Genomic DNA, 27390 nt, shown 5'->3' with positions numbered 1-27390 from the left:
CAACTAGGAGGAAAGAGAAACGCATACGGACACTCAGAGGAGGCGCAGTGCTGAAGTCAAATTCTGAGGTGCGGAGTGCGCGAGCGGGCTGGCGGCGGCGGAGGGCGCGGTTGGCGTTTTCAATCGGGAGGGAGTCGCAGACTCTGAGCTCCAGATCCGGGCGAGTCTCTAGGGACCCAGACTCAAACGGGAGAAGCGGGACTGTCTGGCTTCGGTCAGAGCGAGTGCAGCTTTCTCTCTGAGCTTTGCAGCGGGTGCTGGGACTCAGAGAGGCAGAGCCCCTGGGGACAGGACTGAGAGCCGCCATAACTGCTCTCTCTGGCCCACCCTGTTGATCCTGTGCGACCCGCCCCGCCCAAGCCCTGCACACAGGCATTTGCTGGATAGCCTCAGGCAAACGCCAGATTAGCACCTCCCTAGAGGACAGAAGTTCTCTCACTGCTGACACAGCTGATTCTCATAGCCACTTGGCCTAGAGGTCAAACCCTCCCTGGAATTAGCTACAACAATCAAGATTTAACTATAAGACTGCGAACAAAGACCACTAGGGGGTGCACCAAGGAAGCATAACAAAATGCGGAGACAAAGAAACAGGACAAAATTGTCAATGGAAGATATAGAGTTCAGAACCACACTTTTAAGGTCTCTCAAGAACTGTTTAGAAGCCGCCGATAAACTTAATGAGATCTACAAGAAAACTAATAAGACCCTCGATCTTATATTGGGGAACCAACTAGAAATTAAGCATACACGGACTGAAATAACGAATATTATACAGACTCCCGACAGCAGACCAGAGGAGCGCAAGAATCAAGTCAATGATTTGAAATGCGAGGAAGCAAAAAACACCCAACCGGAAAAGCAAAATGAAAAAAGAATCCAAAAATGCGAGGATAGTGTAGGGAGCCTCTGGGACAGCTTCAAGCGTACCAACATCAGAATTATAGGGGTGCCAGAAGATGAGAGAGAGCAAGATATTGAAAACCTATTTGAAGAAATAATGACAGAAAACTTCCCCCACCTGGTGAAAGAAATGGACTTACAGGTCCAAGAAGCGCGGAGAACCCCAAACAAAAGGAATCCAAAGAGGACCACACCAAGACACATCATCATTAAAATGCCAAGAGCAAAAGATAAAGAGAAAATCTTAAAAACAGCAAGAGAAAGAAACTCAGTTACCTACAAGGGAATACCCATACGACTGTCAGCTGATTTCTCAACAGAAACTTTGCAGGCCAGAAGGGAGTGGCAAGAAATATTCAAAGTGATGAATGCCAAGAACCTACAACCAAGATTACTTTATCCAGCAAAGCTATCATTCAGAATTGAAGGTCAGATAAAGAGCTTCACAGATAAGGAAAAGCTAAAGGAGTTCATCACCACCAAACCAGGATTATATGAAATGCTGAAAGGTATCCTTTAAGAAGAGGAAGAGGAAGAAAAAGGTAAAGATACAACTTATGAACAACAAATATGCATCTATCAACAAGTGAATCTAAGAATCAAGTGAATAAATAATCTGATGAACAGAATGAACTGGTGATTATAATAGAATCAGGGACATAGAAAGGGAATGGACTGACTATTCCTGGGGGGGAAAGGGGTGTGGGAGATGCGGGAAGAGACTGGACAAAAATCGTGCACCTATGGATGAGGACAGTGGGTGGGGAGTGAGGGCGGAGGGTGGGGTGGGAACTGGGAGGAGGGGAGTTATGGGGGAAAAAAAAAGAGGAACAAATGTAATAATCTGAACAATAAAGATTTAATTAAAGATTCAAAAAAAAAACAAAAAAAAAAAATAAAATAAAATAAAATAAAATAAAATTGTACAGCTCAAATTCTAAAGAGCACTGCACCATCTATCATCTATGCAGTTACATACCCTTTATCCCCCACATTTGAACATAATTTATTTGGAAACACTAAGCCATATAAAAATTAGAAAGTCAACCATGTACATATATGTAACTAATTTTTTCTTTTTTTTAAACAGGTGAAAGTGCCATGCTATAAACCTGAAGAATATATTAGACTGCATAGCTAAACATAGTCATGGATAACTACTAACTACCCTGTTCTTGCCTAATAACCAGTTTCTTTTCATCCCGTCCACTAACACCTTAGTTTTGTATTCACCGACTTTACACAAAGATAACACATCAAGACTATCTATAAAAATTTATTACCTGTTTACAGAAAAGCATGCATATCAAACAAAACAAATAAAATGCTTTTTTGCACAATGTAACACATATTTGTTATTTTTAAAAGCCATATCATAAAAATAAGACACAAAAGGCATTGATAAGTGTCTTGTTGAGAATCTTTTAAAAGAGCTAAACACTCATCATTCGAGGTGCAATACTCATAGACATAAGCTCTTGAAACAACAGTTTGCACGCATAAGGCATTCGCACCAAAGAAATCTGAAAGAAAGAAAAAGAAAGTAATTAGCAAAGTTATACTGAAATGAGCCTACTTCCCTAGCCCAGAAAAAGGTAAAGACTTGGTGCTGAAGGCAAACAAAAGGATAGGCTGATACAACTCATTCTACTAACTTGGCCCAAGGTGATTCTGTCTCCTAATAGGCTTTGGTATTTGACCCTTTCTGCCAGACATTAGCACCCTCCTGAAGCAAAAGGCTTTTTAAAAACCCACTTTTAAAAATTTCTTGTACAAGGCCTTTTTGAAAAAAATGAACAGCCTAGTGATATTAGCACAATAAAGTTTAAACTGATTTTTAGAGAAAAATCAAATTTTGTTTTTCTCATTTAAAACTAGGAATCTTACAGAGGCATGCTATTCAAAATTGTGAAAATGCCAATCTGTTCCATCACACTAAATCTGCCTGGGTAATTAGCCCAACATGGTTATATCCTAAACACTTATCAACTAGCCAGAAAATCTATACACACCTGGGTTTTATTCCGACAGCCCCTGCATTCATATGTATGGGTCCTGGTGTTAGCAATCGCCATTATTCCACAAAGATTGCAAACATGAACCTGATATGGATCTGATGCCTCAAACAGTCTTTCCCTTAAAAACTGGGCTGCCCCATGGGCAATCTGACAGTCTCGTTCCATTTCACCAAAACGCAGGCCACCATCCCTGTTAAGACAAAAATAGATTATTTTGTATTATTTTCTACTAGAGGCCTGGTGCACAAAATTCTTGCACAGGTAGGGTACCTAGGCCTGGCCAGCGATCATGGCCAATCTGGTTCCCCGCCTCCCTGCCTCCTCTTTCCCTAGCTACCCGCGCACCTCCACCACACAGTTCCCCCAGCCTCCCCACCGCCTCCTTCCCTCACTCCCTCAGCATCCTGCAGCCACCACTGGTCAACCGCCATGTTCTGCACCACCCCCTGGTGGTCAGCAAACATCATAGCAAGCGATCAAGCTCCCATTCTCCCAGTGAAACTCCCAAAGGGACACTTTGCATATCAGCCTTTTATATATATAGATATCAACAGCACCTTGACTAATGGCATAGGTAAAGAATAACATTAGTAAAGGAGAACTAGACTCTAATTTGTATATCCTAGCATCTTCTCTACATGGGGGGAAGGGGAGAAGTCTATCAACTACTTAATGTGCATTAGAAGGTCCCCACATAGAGTAAACACATTAGATTCACACATATAGCATACTAGTGGCCCAGGGCACGAATTCATGCACATTGAAATTAATTAGAAGAAATATTTTAACATCACTATCCGCCCTCTCTCTGTAATAGAATTGTCAACCAAATTCATGATCGACAATGACAGATCGAAACACACACGTGACTGGCATGAGAGCTTTATAAGTATCACGTATGCGCAAGTCAACTTAGCCTTTTATATATATACTAGAGGCCCAGTGCACGAAATTCGTGCATGGGAGGGGGTGTCCCTAAGCCCGGCCTACACCCTCTCCAATCTAGGATCCCTCTCACAATCCAAAACCACTGGCTCCTAACCACCTCTGCCTGATGCCCCTAACTGCGCCCTTGCCAGCCTGATCCCCCTAACTGCTCTCCTCTGCTGGCCTGTTCCCCCTAACTGCTCTCCCCTGCCAGCCTGATCCCCCTAACTGCCTAACTGCTCTTCCCTTGTGGCCTGATCCCCTAACTGCCAACTTTTTCCTTCTCCTGCAGCGCCGGCCTTCTCCCTTCTGCCTTCTCCTGCGGCACCTTCTCCCACAGCCTCTGCAAAAGGGACCACAGTGCTAGACCGGCCCTCACAACCACGGCTGCAGGCCCTCAGCCCTTGTAGCTGCTGTGGCTTTGTCTGGAAAGCACGTCCAGAAGACATCAGTCTAATTAGCATATTACTCTTTTCTTAGTATAGATATAGAATAAACTTGCTTAATTAGACCTTCTTTATGATGTAGCTAAACTTTTTCCAGTCCAGTGAAGGACCCCAACTTCTCTTACAGGTAATTGGCAGCAACACAGCAGTAAATATCAACACAACGCAGATTATTATTGTAGATCATGCAGGGAGAACAAAGGGTAAAATATTTAACTGCAGCAGTGTTTGACTATATTCTGCACAGTGAGAAAACCTGAAGTCATTTTCAAGATCCACCATTTTTTACTTTTCAGTTGGGTCAAGTTTCTAAGCTTTCTAAATCTCCGTTTTCTGGCTAATGAGAAGAAAATAGGATTCTACTGAGTCTCCTATCTGCCTACTCCAGGACTTCTGTGAGGATCAAATGAGATGAGGCACGGGAAAATGCTTCACAGACATTTGGTTAAAGTGTAAAATGCTTGCACCTGGCTATAAAGCGAGTCATCTTCCTGGGCTGAAGAAACTCTGAGGCTAGTCATTAGGGAGAGAAAGCCAGGCGTTGCTACGTGACATCATTACCTGGCGCCCACAGCCACCGTTTCAGGGCTGGGCTGGGGGCCACATTTTGTGCCACGGGGTCTCGGCAGTGTCAGCAGCGATTTGGTGGGCTGTCACTCTGGGGTGACAGCAGGGCCTGTGTCCCACTTGAGGGAAGCCAAGTGTTGCTTTATGGACACCAGGTCCGTGGTGCTGTTTCCCTGTAAATGGCCAGTGCGCGTCACAGCAGCTCCTGCAATAAGCGTCTGCCCCCTGGTGATCAGTGTGCGTCATAGTGACCAGTCAGACACTTAGCATATTAGCCTTTTATATATATAATTTTCCTCATAAAATACAGTGAAGTACAGAGTCAAGTCTCATCATGCTATTATTTAACTTACTGGAATTCAACTCTGTACTCAAAAATGAATACCAAATTTGATCTCAATAAAGTAGCTTTTCCATGAATGAGTTTCCTGGGCAATCAAGCCTGAAATGATAAACTGCTGCTGGCAAAGGTAGTGGAAAGCATGAGTGAATGAGAGGTTTTCCCAGCATGGGGGTAAAGTAAAATGCATTGTTCAGATCACCACACAGGTGGATGGTGATGGCTTCCTTAGTACTCTTAATATACAAAAACATGAAATCAGTTGAGTTTCTAATGTTATTACTGAAAAACAAATCACTGGTCAACTTTGAAGGATGCTAGATAACCAACTCATTAACTGGTTAATAAAGGGAAAGAAACAAACATTTATCTTGCCTTTACTATGTGAATTATGTCACTGACAATGATGCAGCTCTCTTACCGGGATCTACCCTCCATGGGCTGTCTGTTGAGGATCTGAATAGGCCCCCTAGCACGAGAATGAATCTTGTCATCCACCATATGCTTCAAACGCTGGTAATAAGTGGGGCCGATGAAAATTTGTGATGTGATTTTTCTACCAGTGAATCCATTATACAAGACCTGAAACAGAGTTTGAAGCACAGACTTAAAAATATTAAATAAGTTCAAAGAATATATGTACATATACTGTCTGATTCCATCTATAAAAAAATCAAAACACAAGAACCAAGATGGTGGCATAAGGTATAGACCTGTGCGTGTTGCCTCCCACAACCACATTGAAACTACCAACTGTAAGACAAAACAGCTATCATCCAGAACCATGGGAAAGCTGGCCCAGTGGAAGTTCTACAACTGGAAGAAAGAAAGAAGCGCATTGAGACTGAGTAGGAGGTGCAGAGGCGCCAAGAACAGAGGTATGGAGTTGCGCCCCAGGCAGGCTGCAACTGGATGCGCGTTTTTTTTCAATCAGAAGGGGATACAAGCTCTCAAATCCACTGAGCTTGTTTGGGGCGGGATTCTGAGGTCCCAGACTCTTATGGGGAGAGGTGGGACTGCCTTGCAGCGGGTCCCGGGAGAGCGAGGGTGGCTTTCTCGCGGAGCTGCTCACCGGCACTCAGGGACGCAGAGACGGGGAGTCGCGGAGACGCTGACGACAACCATTGCTGTTTGCTCCACCTGGTGATTCTCTGAGAACCCGCCTTACTCAGTTTACATCCCCATCCAAGCTGTGCCAGTGGCACAAAAGGAACCACCTGAACTTTTGCAGCCTAACCCACCAAACTGCAGATTTCAACTCCTCGCATCCATAAGGGACACACTCAAGAAGCAGAATCAGGTTCGGAGGAAGCCGGAGCCAGACCCGCCTGGGCCGGTGAGATGGAGCCGCTGTACCAGCAAACGCACAAGCAGGTCCACCAGATCCAGTCTCACATGAGACGCTGGGAGACAGCAGGCAAGCAGTCTGTGCACTTAGTAGAAAACAAAATCCAAGCAAGCATACCAGATATTCAGCCAGCTAGAATGCCTGGAGATTTTGTCCAGCAAGGAGCCTCCCAACAAAAGACAGAATGCCAAACTTCGTGTTGACCAGTTAAAGTATGATGTCCAGCACCTGCAGACTGCTCTCAGAAACTTACAGCATCAGCGATACGCAAGGGAGCAGCAGGAGAGACAGCGAGAGGAGCTTCTGTCTCGCACCTTCACCCCCAACGTGGGATGCGGTGCCCCCTGTGAGGCTGCGTGAGGCTGCGACGGCCCCTGCGAGGCTGTGACGGCCCCTGCGAGGCTGCGACGGCCCCTGTGAGGCTGCGTGAGGCTGTGACGGCCCCTGTGAGGCTGCGACTGCCCCTGTGAGGCTGCGTGAGGCTGTGACGGCCCCTGCAAGGCTGCGACAGCCCCTGGGAAGCCGGCGGAACCGCGCGAGCCGCCCAGATGGCTTCATCGACGGCCCGCGAACCAGCTCGCAGCCCCACACACAACTATCACCTGAAGGGCAAGAGGGGCAAGAGCAGCTGTAGTGTCGCTTTTTCCTCACTTTTGGTAGTGAAATCCTCATTTTAAACATAAGAGGACACATTATTTTAAAAAGTCGTTACGTGGCTCCGTACCCTTTCCGAGTAGAGCGTGAACAAGTCGTGAGAGACCTTTCTGAACACAGGGACACATTGCGGATGGAAATAGCTACATTTTCCATGTGTATGACTTTTGACCCGGCAAAAAGACCTTTCTGAACACAGGGACACATTGCGGATGGAAATAGCTACATTTTCCATGTGTATGACTTTTCACCCGACAAAAAGCGAACACATATGGATGAGGACAGTGGGGGGGTAAGGGCAGAGGGTGGGGTGGGAACTGGGTGGAGGAGAGCTATGGGGGGAAAAAGGGGAACAACTATAATAATCTGAACAATAAAGATTTATTTTAAAAAATTCAAAACAGACAAAATAATCTATACTGTTAGATGTCAATAGAGTGGAGCAGGGGAGGTAGTTACTGGAGGGAGACACAAGAGGGGGCATCTATGCATAAAAGACTTCTGGCAATTTAATTTTCAGGATGTGGAGGCCAGTCACATGGGTATGTTCACTTTGTGAAAATTCACCAAGCTATACATTTATATTTTGTAACATATTTAAAGTATATACTTCAATAAAAGGTTTAAATTCTTTAAGAATGAAACTACATTGATATAGCCATTCAATGGAATAAAATGTAAGCATAGAAAAGAATAAGGGCCTGACCAGTGTGGCTCACTGGTTGAGTGTCGACCTATGAACCCGGAGGTCAGGATTTTATGCCAGGGTTACAGGCCTGATCCCCAGTAAGGTGAGTGCAGGAGGCAGTCGATCAATGATGTTTCATCACTGATGTTTCTATCTCTCTCTCTCTCCTCTCCCTTCCTCTCTGAAATCAATAAAAATATGATTTAAAAAAAAGAAAAAGAAAAAAAAGAATGAAACTACACACATATAAAAAAATACATAAGCGCAAACATACCTCATTTCCTCTGAGATGGTAGCCATAATCAGACAAAAGGTTAGAAATCTTCTGCACATTAACAGCATCATTAAATGGAGTGGCATCACCAATTTCACCCTTGTTAGCTGAAACCTTTATCAAAAAAAGTAATCTTTAAAAGACTGCTTCCTTTTATTTCTCCTTAGAAATCTGTAAAAATCCTTTCTAGAAAATAAAGGATTCTGAACTTTAAAAAATCTGTTATGGAAAGCTATAATATCATAGGTTCATTTTATTAACATAGTATTTATAACTAATTTACCTAAAAAATAAAAACTCAATTATAACTCTTCAAATAGGAAGCTATCCATGAGAACAGTTACAAAAAGAGAGACTCCCAAACACTTCCTATGGCTCAAGGAAAATACATTTTAAAGCCCTAAAACCAAGTCCTCTACTTGTTAGGCTGCAGCCATTCTACTCTAACAAGATACTTAAAAACAGAAAAACCTCCACCGAAAGACACACACACAGCTAATAATATAGCTATAAATTTAAGTTCTCGATGAACTAACCACCAATGAATTAACTCTTATCTATAGAAAAGAACCAATAAAAAAGGTAACCAACATACATATGTGTGTGTGTGTGTGTGTGTGTGTGTACTGCTTTGATACAGTAAATTTTATAAAAATTCCGACTTAGCCATAACTGCAAATTTTTGCAAAAAGAAAAAAGGCATAATTAATCATAAACAATTTGTGACTGGTTATGATTATGCCACATTAGCTTCTTCCAAAGTACCCTGAGTCAAATATAAGAGAAATCACCTATCATCATTTTGGAAAGAACAACAGTTTGGAACTCATATTGTTAAAGAAAACCTCTTACCTTCCCTTGAAGACATTCAATCAAGTGACCAATTGTCATACGAGAGGGGATGGCATGGGGATTTATGATGATATCAGGGGTGATTCCTTCGCAGGTGAAAGGCATATCCTATAAATGAATTTTTAAAAAGAATCTTAAACTTAAATCTCTCAGCTATGGAACAAGAACTGATTCCTCTCATCTGAACTTTTCTGTGTCCTAAATTCTCTTTAATACAGTATGTTCATATACTTAGTCAACACTAAAATTAAAAGTCAAGCCTTTACCACCTTTGGGCTCTTAAGTTAAGTCATTTGATTTAATAAAATGTTCAACAAAACTCTGGGTTAGGAGTGAGGCAGATAAAAAATACCTACCTCTTGTCTATACTGAATACCACAAGTACCCTTTTGACCATGTCGACTGGCAAATTTGTCTCCAATCTGTGGAATTCTAACGGAGCGTACCTGAATTCATATAAAAATAGGTTAGTTAAGTCCATCTGGTTTACTTTCCATAAAAAGCAATATGACAAAGCTATACTCACCCTTATTTTACAAAATTTATATCCTTCCTGGTTGAGAGTTACCATAACCTGGTCCACAATGCCTGTCTCACTAGTCCTGAGAAAAGTGCTACAGTCTCTCTTGGTATAGCGTCTATTAGTGCTCTCCAGCTCATCTTCATTTTCAGGCAGGGTGACTGTTTTGCCTATAATAACATCATCTCCCGATACACGGACCCCAGGAGCTATCAGGCCATCATCATCCAGCTTGTCATATATGGCATGCCTCATACCTACAAAGAAACAGATATGGCATTTCTAGAATGGTACTGCCACATAGAAAAGTATTTAAAATGTCACATAATCCTCTCCACAAAGATTAAGAACCAAATACATAAATCAATTCTAAGTCTGAGAAGTTCACAGGAATCTCTAACACACCATGACCATCCTATATAATAAAACGCTAATATGCAAAAAGACTAAACAGCGGAACAACCAATTGCTATGATGTGTGCTGACTACCAGGGGGCGTGCACAGGACATGGCAAGAGTTGGCAGCAGGAAGCAGAGCGCAGAACATGGTGGGCATAGGCCGCAGCGGGATGGTGGAGGCAAACAGGGTCACCAGACCAAGGCAGGGCACCAGTTGCTGTCATTGGGGCGAGCCTCTGGTGGTTACTGAAAATTCTATGCTCCCACATGCCACGGTCCCACCTGGCACTCACACCTCCTGGCCCCAACTGCCTCTCAGGGCTTCTTCATCCCTCCAATCCCCGATTCTAAGGGGCTATTGGAGCCAGCAGCCACCTCTCACACCCGCTGATAGCACCGGAGCTGCCACTGGCCCCCCCTGCTGGCACCCGGCCCATCCTCAATCACTTGGTGCTGGCAGAGGGTGAGAGTGGCAGCTCTAGCACCGGCAGTGGGTGCAAGCGGCGGCTGCTGGCCCTGATAGTCCCTGAGAGCTTCTCCACGTCCCCCTACTTCTAAGGGGCGATCAGGGCAGCAGCCACCACTCACACCCATGATGGTGCCGGCCCCACTCGTACCCGCTGCTGGCACCGGCCCCAATTGCTCTGTGCCATCAGCAAGCGTGAGTGAGGCCAGTGCCATCATCGTGTGGGAGCAGCCGCGGCAGGAGTGGGGCTGCCAGTAGACAGGGTACCGAGGGCTGTGGAGGGAGGGGCCAGGTGAGGTGCAAGTGTTGGGCCAAGACTCACCTGTGCCCACTGCAGCCTCATGGCCCACAGTTCCTTTCAAGGTGCACAAATTCGTGCACTGGGCCCCTAGACTAATACTCTTACCCTATATAATAAAAGGCTAATATGCTAAGTGTCCAGTTGTCCGTTCAATCAAAGCATAATATTCTAATGATATGCTAAGGCCACTCAACCACTTGCCATGACGTGCACTGACCACCAGGGGGCAGACTGTCGACTAGCTGAACAGTCGCTATGACATGCACTGACCACCAGGGGGCAGCTGCTCCAACCAGTAGGTTAGCTTGCTGCTGGGGTCTGGCCAATTGGGACTGAGCAAGACAGGCCAGACATGCTCTGGAGCCCTCCCGCGGTCCCTCCCTGGCTGGCCAACCTCCTGCGTCCATCCCTGGCTCCAATTGTGCACCAGTGGGGTCCCTTGGCCTGGCCTGCGCCCTCTCGCAATCCAGGAACCCTCGGGGGACGTCGGAGAGCTGGTTTCGGCCCGATCCCGCAGGCCAGGCACCAGGCCCTCTAGTTCCAAATATTACAAACTATTCTGAACTTTAAAAAGCACTAGAATGAGCACTGAGAAATTAAATTCTCCATCCACTGGGTGACTTTGGATAAGTGTGTGGCCGTCTTCTGACCTCTATATTACATGAGAAAATATCAAAGGCCTCTACACACATCCTCCCACAGAAATTCTGAATGTTATCTTATGTAAATCGGGACACCAATTCACTGTTATATAGAACCATCCCAGGGAATGGAGTAATAGGAAGATGCCTAGGGAAACAAAACCCACTTTACTTCATGCAATACTATTAGAAGTCAAAATTGAAGCAAGATACCCCATTTCCCTAGACCTTCTATCCATAATACCGTATACATATTTTTTAGGTGTCGTGAAAATAGTGACAACTACAAAAAAGAAGTTTGAGTTTTTAGGAAAAAAAAAAAGCTAGGTATCCTCTCATTTATTTGGTAAATGTATACAAATACTGTGACTAGACAAATATGGTCACACCACAATGTGAAGAGAGGAGGGAGTTCCCATGCCAATACATAAAATGAGGGACAGGACATACACAGTACCAGTGAAAATGAAGCTGAGGTGTGTCCCATGATATCACACAACCTCTGATTTCCAAATACCCTCCTCAAAGCAGGATCTACCAGGACAGAAGAACTTGTACCAAGCCCACTCTAGGTTCAAAATATTTTGGCAAACACACTTATTCTCTTAAATATGAGTTCTAAGAATGACATAAAAATATACTCCCATGCGGCAAAAAATTAAGAGGGGGGACAAACCCCGGAAAAAGTAATTAGGAAAACCATGCTAAGTTAACTTTGAATTCCATAATTTAAATGCCAGTATCACTTACCCTGGCATGTTTCACGTGTAGGCTTCTCAAAAACTTCTTCTTGGTCAAATCCTTTTTGAGACTCCTGTTCTTTGTATGAGCGATAGAAAACAGACCTAAAAAACAAATAGTTCTGAAGGTAACTTCTATTTTCCTCTAATAATAGGACTAAGAATATACCAATAATTTTCACTTAATTGATAGTATTTGGGAAATGGTCTAAATCATGAAAAGAGGGTGAGAGTTATTTAACTATATTAAGGGTCAAAGTTAAGTCCTAAATGCTATCACATGGGTCATACATGTAGTACTTGACCCATAACGTGATCACAGCCGGAATTATATGTGAGAACAGGAAGGTCCTAATGTCACTGAGCCCAACCTCCTACCCAAAATAAGAATCCTTCCATAGGACCTCAAGAGATGGTCACCCAGGATTTGTTCCAGTAGTGCAAATGAGAAGTTTGTGATATATTAAGCTATAATTTCCACTCTCTGGTCCTAGTGCTATCTCTGAAACCACACACACACACACACATCCATCCTCTTCTAAATTCCCAGTTTTTTAACCAATCTTCATATGCCGTGGATTTGAAATTGCTTGTTAATAAAATAACAGCATAACAGAAAAGAAGATTGAAAAGAAAATAGATAGTAATTTTAAGTTATTTATGGTCCTAAGATTATAGGTTTATTTTTACTTCTTAGATGTTCCTATATTATCTAAATGCAAACATGTGATTTGCTTACAAAAGGGGTGGGGGTGGGGTCAAAATATTAGCATCTGAAAATCCTGAGCTACAGGAAGCAGTGTCTTCAGTTGTTCATGACCATCAACCAGGCCTTCTGCTTTCTGGAGTAAGGCACTGCTTTCACCACACAAAACTCTATACGGGCATCCACACAACAGCATGTGCCTGCCAGACTGCCACTAAGCTTCATGAATTGAGGCAAAAGGTTAGCTATCTTAACAGAAAAATTTATCTGCTGTCAGATCAAAATTTCTTCCAGCCTGACCTTCAAAATCACAAAAAAGTTTGAACATATAAAAGTCAAACCTATTTTTAGAGAAGTTTTTTTATTAAAATATTAGTACTTCCACTGTATATGTGTTTGACAACTTTTATAAATAGCTGACCTGAAAAAGCCTCGGTCTACAGCTGAACGATTCATGATAACAGAGTCTTCTTGATTATACCCAGTGTATGATGCAATGGCCACAATTGAGTTGATACCTGTGGTGCATTAAAGAACAAACATTAAAGCATCATCTAGGAAACAAAGAAAAATTGCATCAATTTTATTTCACCATATTTGCCACAGATGTTTTCACCATGGTACAGTGGGGCCTTGACTTACGAGTTTAATTCGTTCCGTGAAGGACCTCCTAACTCAAATTACTCGTATGTCAAATCACTGTGACATTCGCTGCGCTAACTAGTGGTGGGGTATCTAAAGCTGGCTCGTAACCCGAATTTTTTTGAGCTTGCAACTCAAAGCAAAAAATCGGCCTCGAGACGGCTCGTATCTCAAAAAAAACTCGTTAGTTGGGACACTCGTAAGTCAAGGCCCCACTGTAATTGTCAAAGTTCACTCCTCATGGAATAGCAATCTGTGAGCAACCACTCTGATGGCTTAACATTTAATACAAGCAAATCCTAAGAGCATTCATTCCCAATGTATCCTTTCTGATAATTAGTGATTATACATACAAGTTACCTCAGGATTTATAAAGTATCTCCCCAAATCAAGTTACATGATTCTCACAGTAACCCTGTGCCATAAATAAGGTCTTGTTGTTATTCTCATTATCAGAAAGTACAAATTAAGTAATTTATGGGTGATCCAAGTTATAAAGCAATAAGCTGATTTCTGGTTTTCGGTCTAACCTGGTACTACCTCTTTCCAGTGTTACACTGCTCCTAGATCCTCTCCCTGTACCACCAAAAAAGTGGTATTGGATCTTAGCCACCACAATCTTACTCTTAGTTGCTTTTGCCAAAACTACTTTTGATGAGACTGTAAAAAACAAGTATTCAAGAAGGAAAAAAGTTGAAAACACACTAGATTACAATATAAGGAATGATTATTCAATGTGAGTGGGGTTTCAATTAACATAATCCACATATTTGTGAATCATCAGATTTTCCAAAAATGAAAAGCTATAGTGAACATAATATCGTGACTTAAACATTTCAAATATGGAATAGAAACTATGACCACAGAATATAAAAAACCCCAAATCTGGATGACCGGATGTTCTGCTTATCTGAATTCTGAATAATAAATCTTTTATATTTGCTTCCTTAAAGCTAAATTCAATTTTCAAACAACCCACCCTTCATAGAATGACATACCATTCATTTACTCCTTTATGTGTACAGCAGGAATGTTAAGTTTAAACAAGTGGAGTGCAGGTGAGGGGTGGCAGTGCTGCTGGTCTGGGTCTGGGACTTTAGACACTCCTCCAAGTCTACTTCCCAACCCAAACTAGAAACGGATTTAGAGAAAGAGATGTATGCCAAGGGCACGTCCTCCTCCCTGGAAACTACAGTTGCTCCTCAAGAGCTCTGGCTGCTATGCCATAGAAAGCTTTCCACCGGCTGTTTTACACACTGGCCCAAGGTAGCTGATTCCAGTTTGTTTTTAACCTGAATTCCTTCATAACATTTTAAAAAGTAGATTCACACAAAAGCTGATTTCTTGAAAGATCAGATCTGATCGGATCACTGGGTCTGCACATACACAGTACAACCACAGCTAAAACTTAATAGGGCTAAACCCAATAGAAAGGCAAACCTCTCTCCACTCACCCACTACTCACCAATCTGGCCTAACCTGTTACAAATTTGAGATTGCAAACCCATTTAACAGATAACACTAAATACTTGTGCTAAATATAATCTTGTCTGCTCTCCAAGGAAAAGGGATCATAGAAACAAGAGCACATTTGTTATTCTGAGCGCCTCAATAGCTTGGTGTATTTACACTGGGAGCAGAAAAATATAGACTCCTCTGCTGAAGGAGGAAGGAGGCACTGAAATTCTCCAATGGAAGGGTAGTGTCAGGGAAGCTGAGCCTTTCCTGGGAAAGGCCAGAGATAAAGCTCCCAGTAGCAGGCAGTCAAGAAAAGATCAGAAAAGTCAAATAGTCACTTCTCAGGTATGCAGTAAAAACTCCTCTTGAAATCTAAGTTATTTCCTCCTCTAAGAACTATTTAGTAACATCCACGTTAGTCGTCATCCTTTTGTACGCATTCTTTGGGAGAACTAGAATAATTTTAAGTTTCACACCGTCAAGCAGCATGATGTAGGATTCTGGAGGCAAGGGTTCCTGAAAAGAACTGAGACTTTTCAGGAATCTCAGGGTCTGGGTAGAAATGATGTGATCCTATGAGACATGTGACACCTGTGAAACGTGGCGTGAGAAGACTTCCCCAGCAAGTCCCCACGTTACCATGGAGCAATGCTATGGCCACTCTTCTCCAGGTGTGCAGCCTGTGGTGCTCACTGTCTTGGCCCTTGGGAGGCTTTTCTGCCTCTTGTGTGACAATCCCTGGATTGCCTGCACAGGCTACATCTACTACAGGCCAGGAGGCAACATCCTCCATCCTACAACCTTTATCCACGGTATTTAGGCAGGTATGAGATCAGCTAAATTTAGCTAAAAAACAGTGAGCTTCTGAATTATGTATCAAATAATTTTTCTTCACTCAAAAGTCCAAAATCAAGAAGCAATGTAGTGAAGAGAAAAGAGCGTAAGAAAGGGAGATGGCAGGGGTGGGGGTTTCAAGTCAAGGCCACATTTGGTCAAAAATGAAAAAAATAAGCCAGAGTTTAAATTCTGGATTTATATATTTAAGTGATGTAATTTTAGGCAAATAACCTTTCTGATCCTGTCTCCACATTTGTAAAACAGAGATGACATAACCACTACTATTACTGATCAACTAACATTTATTGCTCCCTCACTGCTAGGCACTAAGCTACGAGTTTCAAGTGGATTTAACTATTAAGTCATCCCCAAAGCTTTATAATGTAGGTACTATTATCATTTTCATTTTGCAGGTGAAGAAACACCACAAAGCTTTTATGATGCTTAGAAATAACATGTGTAAAAGCACCCTGGATGGTGTTTCACACAAACTGAATGCTCAATAAATATTAATAACTTTGTTAAAAATATCTGTCAGCTCAAAGACTATATACATTTGAAATCTGGGATTGCAACCCACCTGCCAACCAAGTTCAAACACTTCCTGCCACGTTGTTCTCACCCACTTCAAGCCTTAGCTCTGAATCCCAACCCACTTTAAGTCAAGGTGAACTTTTGTCACAAGGATCTCTGCTCCCAGAAGGTATATTAGTAAATCAGGATAACAGTACTCTACAGGAATAGGAATGATACTAATCAAAAAGACATTGCTGCCCTAGCCGGTTTGGCTCAGTGGATAGAGCATCGGCCTGTGGGTTCGATCCCCAGTAGGGGGCATGCAGGTGACAACCAATCAATGATTCATTGTTGATGTTTCTATCTCTCTCTCCCTCTGAAATCAATAAAAATATGTATTTTTTTAAAAAGACATTCCTTATGATAAACAGATTAGCCTATTCCCATTGGTCAAGGCTCAGAATTTAGACACTGCCAGCTGGTGTGTTAGGCAAGGGCCAGATCCAATAATTCAGCCAGGATGGTCAGGAGATTGGATCCATCAGTACATTGAGCACAAAAGTAAATACACTGAGGACAATAGGAGCCAGGCTTTTCACTGTCGGAGAATGCAGTCTAAAATAAACACTATGGTGTTGGATTGAGATGGGAGATACTAGTGTGAACTCACGACTCTTTGATATATCTTCCTATCTAATAATAGACAAACATGGTAATTAACCGTAACTTCGCTACCCTTCCCATTGGCTAATCAGGGCGATATGCAAATTAACTGCCAACAAAGATGGCGGTTAATTTGCATACTCGCAATGATGGGAGGCAAAAAGGGAAGGATGGAAGACAGTGATCAGAAACCCAGGCGCAGGGAAGAGCCAGGGAGCAGGGCAAAGGTCGGCCCTGGAGGCCACCTTTGCCCTGCCACCAGTGGGTGATCGGAGAAGCCTGGGGGGTGGGGCAGGGAAGCAGACACAGACAGCAATGGAGACTGCAGAAGCCGGGTGCAGGGGCGATCACAGAAGCCGGGTGCAGGTCAGGGAAGCAGCCTCCACCAGTGACCCGGCCGTGGCTTCCCTGCCCCCCACCTGGCTTCTGCAATTGGTGACCGCAGAAGCCGGGTGCGGGGGTGATCGCAGAAGCCAGGTGCGTTTGCAGGGAAGCAGCCTCCGCCAGCGCCCCGACCGCGGCTTCCCTGCCCCGCACCCGGCTTCTGCGATTGGTGATGCCTATTTTTGCATGACACTTAACTGACTACCCTCCCTGGAAACACAGAAGAAGAAGAAGAAGCCCCCAGAAGAAGAAGCCGCCCACCTTTGGTCCAAGCGCCAGCGCCTGGGGCTGGCTGCAGCCCAGGAGATGGACAAGCTACAGGCCAGAGGTCCCAGGCTGCAGCCACCTGGAGAAGCTGCCAACCCTGTGGTCCAGGGCGCCAGCGCCTGTGGCCAGGAAAACAGGTTCCCTCTCCTCCTACTGTAGTCATTACTTCAATATTCCCCTTCTGAATTTCTCTCCTGTGCTGCAACCCAACTCCACTTTTCATCGAAAGGATACAGAACAGATAGAGCAATGTTAAAAGCTTACATTTTTAAGCCGGTAAGGTTGGTACTTAAACATATAAATGGAAAACTAGAGTCCTTAAGGTAACAAAGGCTACAAAGGACAGGGACAGCGCATGACCTATTATATCCAGCAATCCATATGGGGACTGAAAACTTTGTAATGATGACAATTACTGAAGATATGAATCAACTAAAATAGTTGACAGGGACAATTCTTCCATCTTTGAAAATATCTACATCAAATCTGTTTAAGAAGGAACCAAGATGGCGGCATAGGTAAACACCGGAGATTGCTGCCTCGCACAACCACTTCAAAAATACAACTAAAAGACGGAACAGACATCACCCAGAACCACAGGAAGGCTGTCTGAGGGGAAATTCTACAACTATTAGGAAAGAGAAAAGCATACCGAGACTCAGAGGAGGCACAGTACGGAAGTAAAATACTAAGGTGCGGAGGTGCACGCGGAGCGGGCTGGCGGCTGAGGGCGCGGTTGTCATTTCCAATCGGGAGGGAGTCTCAGGCTCTGAGCTCCAGATCCGGGCGAGTCTCTAGGGACCCAGACTCAAACGGGAGAAGCGGGACTGTCTGGCATCGGTCGGAACTCGGGGGCAGCTTTCTCTTCAAGGTTTGCAGCAGTTGCTGGGACTCTGAGAGGCAGAGCCCCTGGGGACGGGACTGAGAGCAGCCATAACTGCTCGCTCCACCCACCCTGCTGATCCCCTGGGACCCGCCCCGCCCAAGCCCTGCACAGAGGCATTTGCCGGATAGTCTCAGGCAAAGGCTAGATTAGCACCTCCCCAGAGGGCAGAAGTTCTCCCACTGCAGACACAGCTGATTCTCACAGCCACTTGGCCTGTAGGTCAAATCCCCCCTAGTATTACCTACAACAATCAAGGCTTAACTACAACAAGACTGTGCACAAAGACCACTAGGGGGTGCACCAAGAAAGCATAAAAAATGCGGAGACAAAGAAACAGGACACAAATGTCAGAAATGGAGGATAGAGAGCTCAAAACCACACTTTTAAGGTCTTTCAGTAATTTTCTAGAAACTGCCGATAAACTTAATGAGATCTACAAGAAATCTAATGAGACCCTCGATGTTGTGATAACCAACTAGAAATTAAGCATACACTGACTGAAATAAAGAATATTATACAGACTCCCAACAGCAGACCAGAGGAGCGCAAGAATCAAGTCAAAGATTTGAAATGCGAAGAAGCAAAAAACACCCAACCGGAAAAGCAAAATGAAAAAAGAATCCGAAAATACGAAGATAGTGTAAGGAGCCTCTGGGACAGCTTCAAGTGTACCAACATCAGAATTATAGGGGTGCCAGAAGATGAGAGAGAGCAAGATCTTGAAAACCTATTTGAAGAAATAATGACAGAAAACTTCCCCTACCTGGTGAAAGAAAGAGACTTACAGGTCCAGGAAGTGCAGAGAACCCCAAACAAAAGGAATCCAAAGAGGACCACACCAAGACACATCATAATTAAAATGCCAAGAGCAAAAGACAAAGAGAGAATCTTAAAAGCAGCAAGAGAAAGAAACTCAGTTACCTACAAGGGAGTACCCATAGGACTGTCAGCGGATTTCTCAACAGAAACTTTGCAGGCCAGAAGGGAGTGGCAAGAAATATTCAAAGTGATGAATGCCAAGAACCTACAACCAAGATTACTTTATCCAGCAAAGCTATCATTCAGAATTGAAGGTCAGATAAAGAGCTTCACAGATAAGGAAAAGCTAAAGGAGTTCATCACCACCAAACCAGGATTATATGAAATGCTGAAAGGTATCCTTTAAGAAGAGGAAGAAGAAGAAAAAGGTAAAGATACAAATTATGAACAACAAATATGCATCTATCAACAAGTGAATCTAAGAATCAAGTGAATAAATAACCTGATGAACAGAATGAACTGGTGATTATAACAGAATCAGGGACATAGAAAGAGAATGGACTGACTATTCTTGGGGGGGGAAAGGGTGTGGGAGATGCGGGAAGAGACTGGACAAAAATCGTGCACCTATGGATGAGGACAATGGGTGGGGAGTGAGGGCGGAGGGTGGGGTGGGAACTGGGAGGAGGGGAGTTATGAGGGGAAAAAAGAGAAACAAATGTAGTAATCTGAACAAAAAAGATTTAATTTTAAAAAAGAAATCTGTTTAAATAGATTTTCATCTGCATAATATAACACATTCTGACAAGACCACCACCACCACCAATGTGGTCAGTGTTGTGCCAATAAATGTTTAATAACTGAGGGACCACCCCACCAAGTGCACAAATTTTGTGCACTGGGCTACTAGTATATAATAAAAGGGTAACATGCAAATAAACCAAACTGCAGAACAACCAGTTGCTATGACACACACTGACCACCAGGGGGCAGATGCTCAATGCAGGAGCTGCTCCCTGGTGGTCAGTGAGCTCCCATAGGGGGCGCGCCACTTAGCCAGAAGCCGGGCTCACAGCTGGCAAGTGCAGCAGTGGTGGTGGGACCCTCTCCTGCCTCTGCAGCAGCATTCAAGATGTCCGACCAACAGCTCCCAGAAAGAAAATGGCGCAGGCTGGGCTAAGGGACCCCCCACACCCCTCTCTGCCTGCCCCCTGGGCACAAATGTTGTGCCCCAGGCCTCTAGTAAAGTTAAAAAATGAGAGAAGGCCCAGCCAGCATGGCTCAGTGGTTGAGCATTGACCTATGAACCAGGAGGTCACGGTTCAATTCCCAGCGAGTTCAATTCCCAGTCAGGACACATGCCAGTGTTGCAGGCTTGATCCCCAGTAGGGGGTGTATAGGAGGCAGCCGATGGATGATTCTCTCTCATCATTAATGTTTCTATCCCTCTTTCTCCCCTCCCTTCCTTTCTCTGAAATCAATAAAAACATTTTTTTAAAAAATACAAAACAGGGTGTGTATGGGCATATGCATCTATATTTTTTCCTAGTTCTTTCAGCTGAGAGAACCTAGATGACATTCTAATAACATGGAGCATACCTCACACCCAAATTCTGGTTTCTACATACTATCCTTACTAAAAGGAGAAATAGCTGTGTCCATATTTAGGGAAAGGAAAGCACAAGCTGAGGCAAAATGTAAGGAAGTAAGTACTTAGAGAATAATGAGAAAAAGAATAATGAGGGAGTCATCTTGAAGATGCTCCCACTGGAAAGTCTGGAACAATTTCAGCCTCCAAATGGGAGAAATGATGGAATTAGAAAATCGCCATTTGGTAGCAATCATGGTAAGCTAACAGCTGAAAGTTGGACAAGGAACAGGATATTTACATTGCCTCAAAGTATATCCTCACAAAAGACTTATTACATACTAAAAATATAAAATACTTTATTTAACAAAAAGTGGAGAAACCTGACAGATACCATCTTGACCACATGATAAAAGTTAAAATCACTATGGGGCCTTCTGATATGATGCACTAAGAATACAGCATCGCTCCCATGCTAATTCTGCCAAAAATTCATAACCTGAATATAATTATGAGGGCAAAAAACAGTCAAACCCAATTTGAGAGAGAATGTACAAAGTAACTTGCCTCAACTCTTCAAAAACATCAAGGTCATGAGACAAGGAAAGACTAAGAAACTGTTCCAGATTAAGCAGACAGAAGAGACATGCAACTATTGCAACGCACAGTCCTAAATGAGATCCTAGACCCAAACAGGACATTAAGAGCACAATTGGCAACATTTGCATTAGGGACTGCTGACTAGATGGGTATCGTTGTTAACCACCTGATTTTGAAGACTGCATTATGGAGTCGTCCTTGTTTTAAGAAACATACACTGAAGAGTTAAAGAGTGATGTGGCTTCATGTCTACAACTCATCTTCAAATGGTTCAGAAGGAGAGGGAAGGGGAAGAACACGGCAAATGTGGTAAATGTGAACTCGGACATCTGGATGAAGAGTATGTAGGGGCTATTTGTACTAGTCTTACAACTTTTCTTTAAGTTTGAAATTATCTCAAAATAAAGGCTTTTAAAATAGATAACATGATTAAAGCATGAAATAATAACAGAACTGAAAGGCATATAGTTCCTACCAGCCATGCCCTCAACACTTCATCTCAGTACCAAAGGAACATTTTATTTCAAATCCAACCCTTTAGTTATATTTCTTTTCTTCTCTAGTTATAGAGAAACTAGTTATCTAAATGTTGAAGAAAACACAGCACTGTAAGCCCAACGATATGAGTGTACTGTAGGAAACCTATCATTTTGTTTTTCTAGACAAGAGTAACCCCTTGTGGAGGACTTTAAAAATAAATCATTCTCCAACTTGTGAGAATCTGTTATCAAAATGTTAGATCCTTTATTGTAGTTAATCATTTAAAGTCACTACTTACAAGGCACACTTTATTAAATGAATGTTACCCCCAAAGACAAAATTCTGTTCATAATACTAACAAGACAACTGTGCCAAAGAACTACGTATGCTGTCTCCTTTGATGTTCAGCACTCTCATAGCCCTAAGCTTCTCTGCACACTTTTGCCTGTTGTCCAGTCTCCTTGAGAATCTCCTCCGGCAAACTCCTGATTCTCCTCTTTATCAGCTACATCTCAAGCCTCTCTCCCCATTTCCTTTCCTGGTGCCTAACGTTCTGTCTGTCTCTGGCTGTATTCTAACTCTGAATTTAACCTCAGCAATTTCATAGTAATCTGTAGTTACCATTAATAGATCAAAAACTTAACAGCTCTAGATTTGACTTTCTTTAAAACCATATTTGCAACTCACTACTGGAAGATCATTTCTTAGATACTCTGGTAGCAACTCAAAATCAACATGTCAAAAACTGAATTTATATTACCTCTACAACTTCTTCCTTCTTCTACTGTGCTCCAATTTTATTAATAGTACCTCTCTCTCCTTGCTCACCCAAGCCAGGAACCACCTCTTCATTGTTCCATATCCACCCAGTCAACAAGTCCTATCAAGTGTATTCTAACATGTATCACCCCTTAGTCTTTTTCATTTCTTTAGGACCTTACCATTTCTCACTTAGACCGAGGCAAACACCTCTAAATTACCTCTGTGCTAATACTGTATCTGATTCTGATCTACTCTCAGACGAGTGCCACATGATATTCCTAATATAAAATTCTAATTGTATTACTTCCTTGCTCAAAAAGGTCTTCATTCTCCAAATGAAATTCAACCTGCTCTCCTGCACACTGTGAGACCAAGCTTTACTCACATGCACTTACACTTCAGTCATATTAAAAGGACACGACTACTGACTGTCCCCAGATCTCATGTGTTCCTGGATCTAGGCCCTGCTGAAACCTTCTCTCAAATTCAAATATCCTTTCATCAACTTTAGTCTAAAATGCTACCGTCCCCATGAAATTGGCTCTAGACCAGGGGTGGGCAAACTTTTTGACTCGAGGGCCACAATGGGATCTTAAACTGGACCGGAGGGCCGGAACAAAAGCATGGATGGAGTGTTTTTGTGAACTAATATAAATTCAAAGTAAACATCATTACAGAAAAGGGTACGGTCTTTTTTTTTTTTAGTTTTATTCATTTCAAACGGGCCCAGCCCGTGGGCCGTAGTTTGCCCACGGCTACTCTAGACTTTCAACAAGAATACACCATTTGCTTCCTCTGTGCTACCAAAGGACCCTATACTTCCGTCATAACACTTCTGACATGTTTACATTTTTATTTAATTGTGTTCATGTTTCCCACCACATTATAAATTCTATGAAAAAGAGACTGTGTCATATGTATTTTATTAACCTTCCCAAGCACCTTAAGCATGACAGTACCTTAAAAGATGTAGAAAAGAACCGAACATACCTGCTGGCAGCTCTCTAAATCGCAGATATTCCATAGACCGTGTAGTCACAAGCGGTTTTTGAGGATAATAGAGAACATGGGCCAATGTATCCATACGGACGTGAAAGTTGGTGATATAAACTCCCATGGCCTGCTTACCCATAGCTGACTGGTAGGTGTTTCTAGGAGACTAAAGGTAGAAATGACAACAGAATCAATAAAAATGTAATTACTCCTAAAGGAATAGACTCTACAGGTTATGACATAAATCAGAAGGATTGGTAAAGTTTCTGGTGGTGGGGGGGAGGGGTTCTGAAAGATAAGTGATGACCCTTTGGAATAGTTAATTATGGCTTCTAACAGTGAAACACAAGAATAAGCAAATTAAGTGCTGATTCTATAGGAGTTCACAGCCTCTCATTAAAAGGCTTTTCTTTAAGAACTACAGACTAATCTCTAACTTTTATTCTACTTCCCCCAATTCCTCACAAATAAGAAGTTAAAAATGGCTACCAACCTGGTTATGATCAGGAAATGGAATAATAGATGCACAGACACCAAGAATCATTGATGGGTGAATTTCACAGTGTGTATATGTGGAACAGTAAGCTACTTCTTTCTCTTGTAAATCATCTGGAGTCATTGCCAGCATCACTGTTTCTTCCTCTAGAGTATCAATATATTCCACTACCCCACTGGCCACAAGATCCTGCCAACTAAAAAAGAATTCTCTTAATTTTCTTAATTCCTGAACTCTTTTAACTAACTAGGCATTCTACCTAATAATGAGTATTCCAAAAGCATAGAACAGGCTGTGGTTTCATATTTTACGCTTGTTGTGCTTTGTTCTAAAGAAATTATTTGTGGGGGTTAGGGATTTAGTATATAAATACACTGATTAAGGTCCAGAGGAATATACACCCAATTGTTAACAAGTACAGGAGAGTATCAAGTGGGGCTTTTATTGCACATAGTTTGAATTTTTTTATAATAAAAATGTATCAGTCACCCAGCTGGCTTGGCTCAGTGGTTGAGTGTTGGTCTATGAACCAGGAGGTCAGGATTCAATTCCTGGTCAGGGGACATGCCCGGGTTTCAGGCTCAATCCCCAGTGTGGGGCACGCAGGAGGCAGCCAATCAATGATTCACTCTCATCATTGATATTTCTCTCTCTCTCTCCCTCTCCCTTCCTCTCTGAAAAAAAAAATATGTATTTTTTTTATTATTAAATAAAAGGTGAGTGATATATTTTTATTATTAAATATCACTGCTAATGAATAGTTTCTTTTTGGGTCAATGAAAATATTCTGGAATTAGATAGTGGTGATGGTTGCACAATCTTGTGAATATACTAAAAACCACTGAACTATATACTTGAAAATCATTAATTTTATGGTATGTGAATTATATCTCAACTTTTTTCTCACTGAATGTACTTACCTGTAGTTGTTATATTCTCTCTCTTTCAATTGATCAATATGTCTCTTCTTCAACAGAAGCTTTTGTTTTTCCACAATCAGAAGTGGTCTACAAATACGACCTGCATCTGTATAGATCCGAATCTCCCTCTCTCGAATATCTCTGATCATAGAAACCTAGATGTAAAAAAACAAAAATCGCACGGACTATTATTTTCTCTATTAAGCCTTAGCTAAAAATGCAATAAAGCTCCTAATGTGCTGAAACCGGTTTGGCTCAGTGGATAGAGCGTCGGCCTGCGGACTGAAAGGTCCCAGGTTCGATTCCGGTCAAGGGCATGTGCCTGGGTTGCGGGCACATCTCCAGTGGGAGATTTGCAGGAGGCAGCTGATCGATGTTTCTCTCTCATCGATGTTTCTGGCTCTCTATCTCTCTCCCTTCCTCTCTGTAAAAAATCAATAAAATATATTTAAAAAAAAAAAAAAAAAAAAAAAAAAAGCTCCTAATGAATTCCTGGAGTACCCATTGTCCAAAATAGGACAAATCTTAATAGATTACCATTGTTTAATACATTAAACGTCTAGCTATAACATAAAAGTTTATAAAGGATAAATATCTAACCTTGGCAATTATAGACCTGAACAACATCTGGTAATAATGTCATGCAAGATAAAGTAAAATAAAAAACTGTTTCAGGTATCACAAACACTAGTAAATGACAAGTTTTATTTTGCCTCTTTGATAATCACATATACTTCGCTCTGTAACCTTTCAATAACCAGCCTCATATCACTTTGCCTTGACAATACTTTCCCAGGAATAAGCTTGACCCCTCCAGTCACCTATTAGACAAATTTTGGCTTACAATCTAGCCGTCCAATGCAGGAGTCAATTGCGAGCCACATGTCACTACTGAGCTCCTGAAATGTGACCAGTGGGGAATGAGATATGCTATAAGAATAAACCACACACTGGATTTCAAAGGCAGTACCAGAAAAAAAATGTAAAAACTTCTATTAATAATGTTCATTTTCAATATATGTTGAAATTTTAATGTCTTAGATGTATCGGGTCAAATAATATTCTATTTAAATTATTTTCACTTGTTTTTTACTTTTATAATATGGCAACTAAAAACGTTGTAAATGAATATGTAGCTCACATTATATTTCTACTGGATAGTGCTAAAAATATATTCCTAAACAATATCAAAAATTTTCAATAAAGAACATAATAATTATTAAAAGCAATGCAGAACTTGAAGTACACATACATATATTAAAAAATAAGTCAAAAGATTTAAGTGAATTGCCTAAATCAAATATATAATCTTGTAAGTCAACTATGAAATAAATTGCCAATGAATTTAAAAATAGAAAAATAGATTGCTATTTCTCCATAAAAGTACTTTTAAAAAGTGAAATCACATCTGGATACTTTTATTAAAGAAAAGATTGGGTCTATTTAAGAAAGGAAAAGATCTGGATTACTCAGTTTAAAAACAATAGTAAAAATAATAAAAGCTTTATCAAAAACATCAAGTTCCTCAAAACTAGAGTCAAAGCCAATAAAGAGAAAATGTTCCAAGCTCTTAGCCCACTTCCTGTCCTTAGAAAACAATCTGAGGAGAAACATTGTGTCTATGAGCAAAACATCATGAGTGGCATTCTCAAGTCCCAGAGAAAACCTTGCTTTCAATGCACTGCCTTGAATCCTTAGAGAATTCCTAGAATATAGCTCTATTAGCTTACCAGGAGGACATAAATTGAGCGTGTCCTCCCAAAGGCCAAGCAGTAGCTTACATTCCAAAGGAAACAGGTGTTCTTTAGTAGTATACAGAGGACTACTGACAGGAAAGCCCAACAAGCCCAATAGATGATTCAAGTTAGAAATGGGTAAAATGAGAACTTCTGGTTATCAGAAAATATGAAGGAAAAGAAAAAGTACCAGACAACTTCTAAAGTGCCTACTCCAAGGACACAGGTCCATTTATAATGTTCAACAAACTTTCAAGGTCTACTATATGCCCTAGCTGGTTTGGCTCAGTGGACAGAGTGTCAGCCTGCAGACTGAAGGGTCCCGGGTTTGATTCCAGTCAAGGGCACGTGCCTGGGTTTCGGGCTCGATCCCCAGTAGGGGGTGTGCGGGAGGCAACCAATCAATGATTCTCTCTCACCATTGATATTTCTATCTCTCTTTCCCTCTCCCTTCATCTCTGAAATAAAAACTAAAAAAAAAGATCTACTATTATGTCAGACCCCATGCTCGGAGCGGAAAATAACAGTCACAGTAAGACATGTTTCCTGTCTCTGAGGAGTTAATAGTGTATTGAGTGAGTCAGACATCTTAATGTTGGGGTCAGGAAACAGC

The 27390-nt window shown here is 42.1% G+C and overlaps 1 protein-coding gene across 1 annotated transcript in view; it reads right to left on the bottom strand.

Annotated features, from left to right (window-relative positions):
• Positions 1–2163: 2163 nt before the first annotated feature.
• POLR2B (RNA polymerase II subunit B) overlaps positions 2164–27390 on the bottom strand; it is a 63738-nt gene continuing 38511 nt past the window's right edge. The window contains exons 14-25 of the mRNA XM_036334994.1: positions 25042–25196; positions 24119–24317; positions 23623–23791; positions 13212–13308; positions 12095–12189; positions 9544–9794; positions 9374–9463; positions 9018–9125; positions 8166–8279; positions 5623–5783; positions 2916–3111; positions 2164–2426 (exon numbers count right to left, since the gene is read on the bottom strand). Coding sequence (XP_036190887.1) covers positions 2337–2426; positions 2916–3111; positions 5623–5783; positions 8166–8279; positions 9018–9125; positions 9374–9463; positions 9544–9794; positions 12095–12189; positions 13212–13308; positions 23623–23791; positions 24119–24317; positions 25042–25196 — 1725 coding nt within the window. The 3' untranslated portion in view covers positions 2164–2336. The remainder of the gene's footprint in view (positions 2427–2915; positions 3112–5622; positions 5784–8165; positions 8280–9017; positions 9126–9373; positions 9464–9543; positions 9795–12094; positions 12190–13211; positions 13309–23622; positions 23792–24118; positions 24318–25041; positions 25197–27390) is intronic.

This window comes from Myotis myotis, unplaced genomic scaffold (genome assembly GCF_014108235.1).
Source record: "Myotis myotis isolate mMyoMyo1 unplaced genomic scaffold, mMyoMyo1.p scaffold_m19_p_1, whole genome shotgun sequence".
In the NCBI taxonomy this organism is placed as follows: domain Eukaryota; kingdom Metazoa; phylum Chordata; class Mammalia; order Chiroptera; family Vespertilionidae; genus Myotis; species Myotis myotis.
The sequence above is the reverse complement of the archived record's forward strand: the minus strand, read 5'-3'. Positions and strand labels throughout refer to the sequence as shown.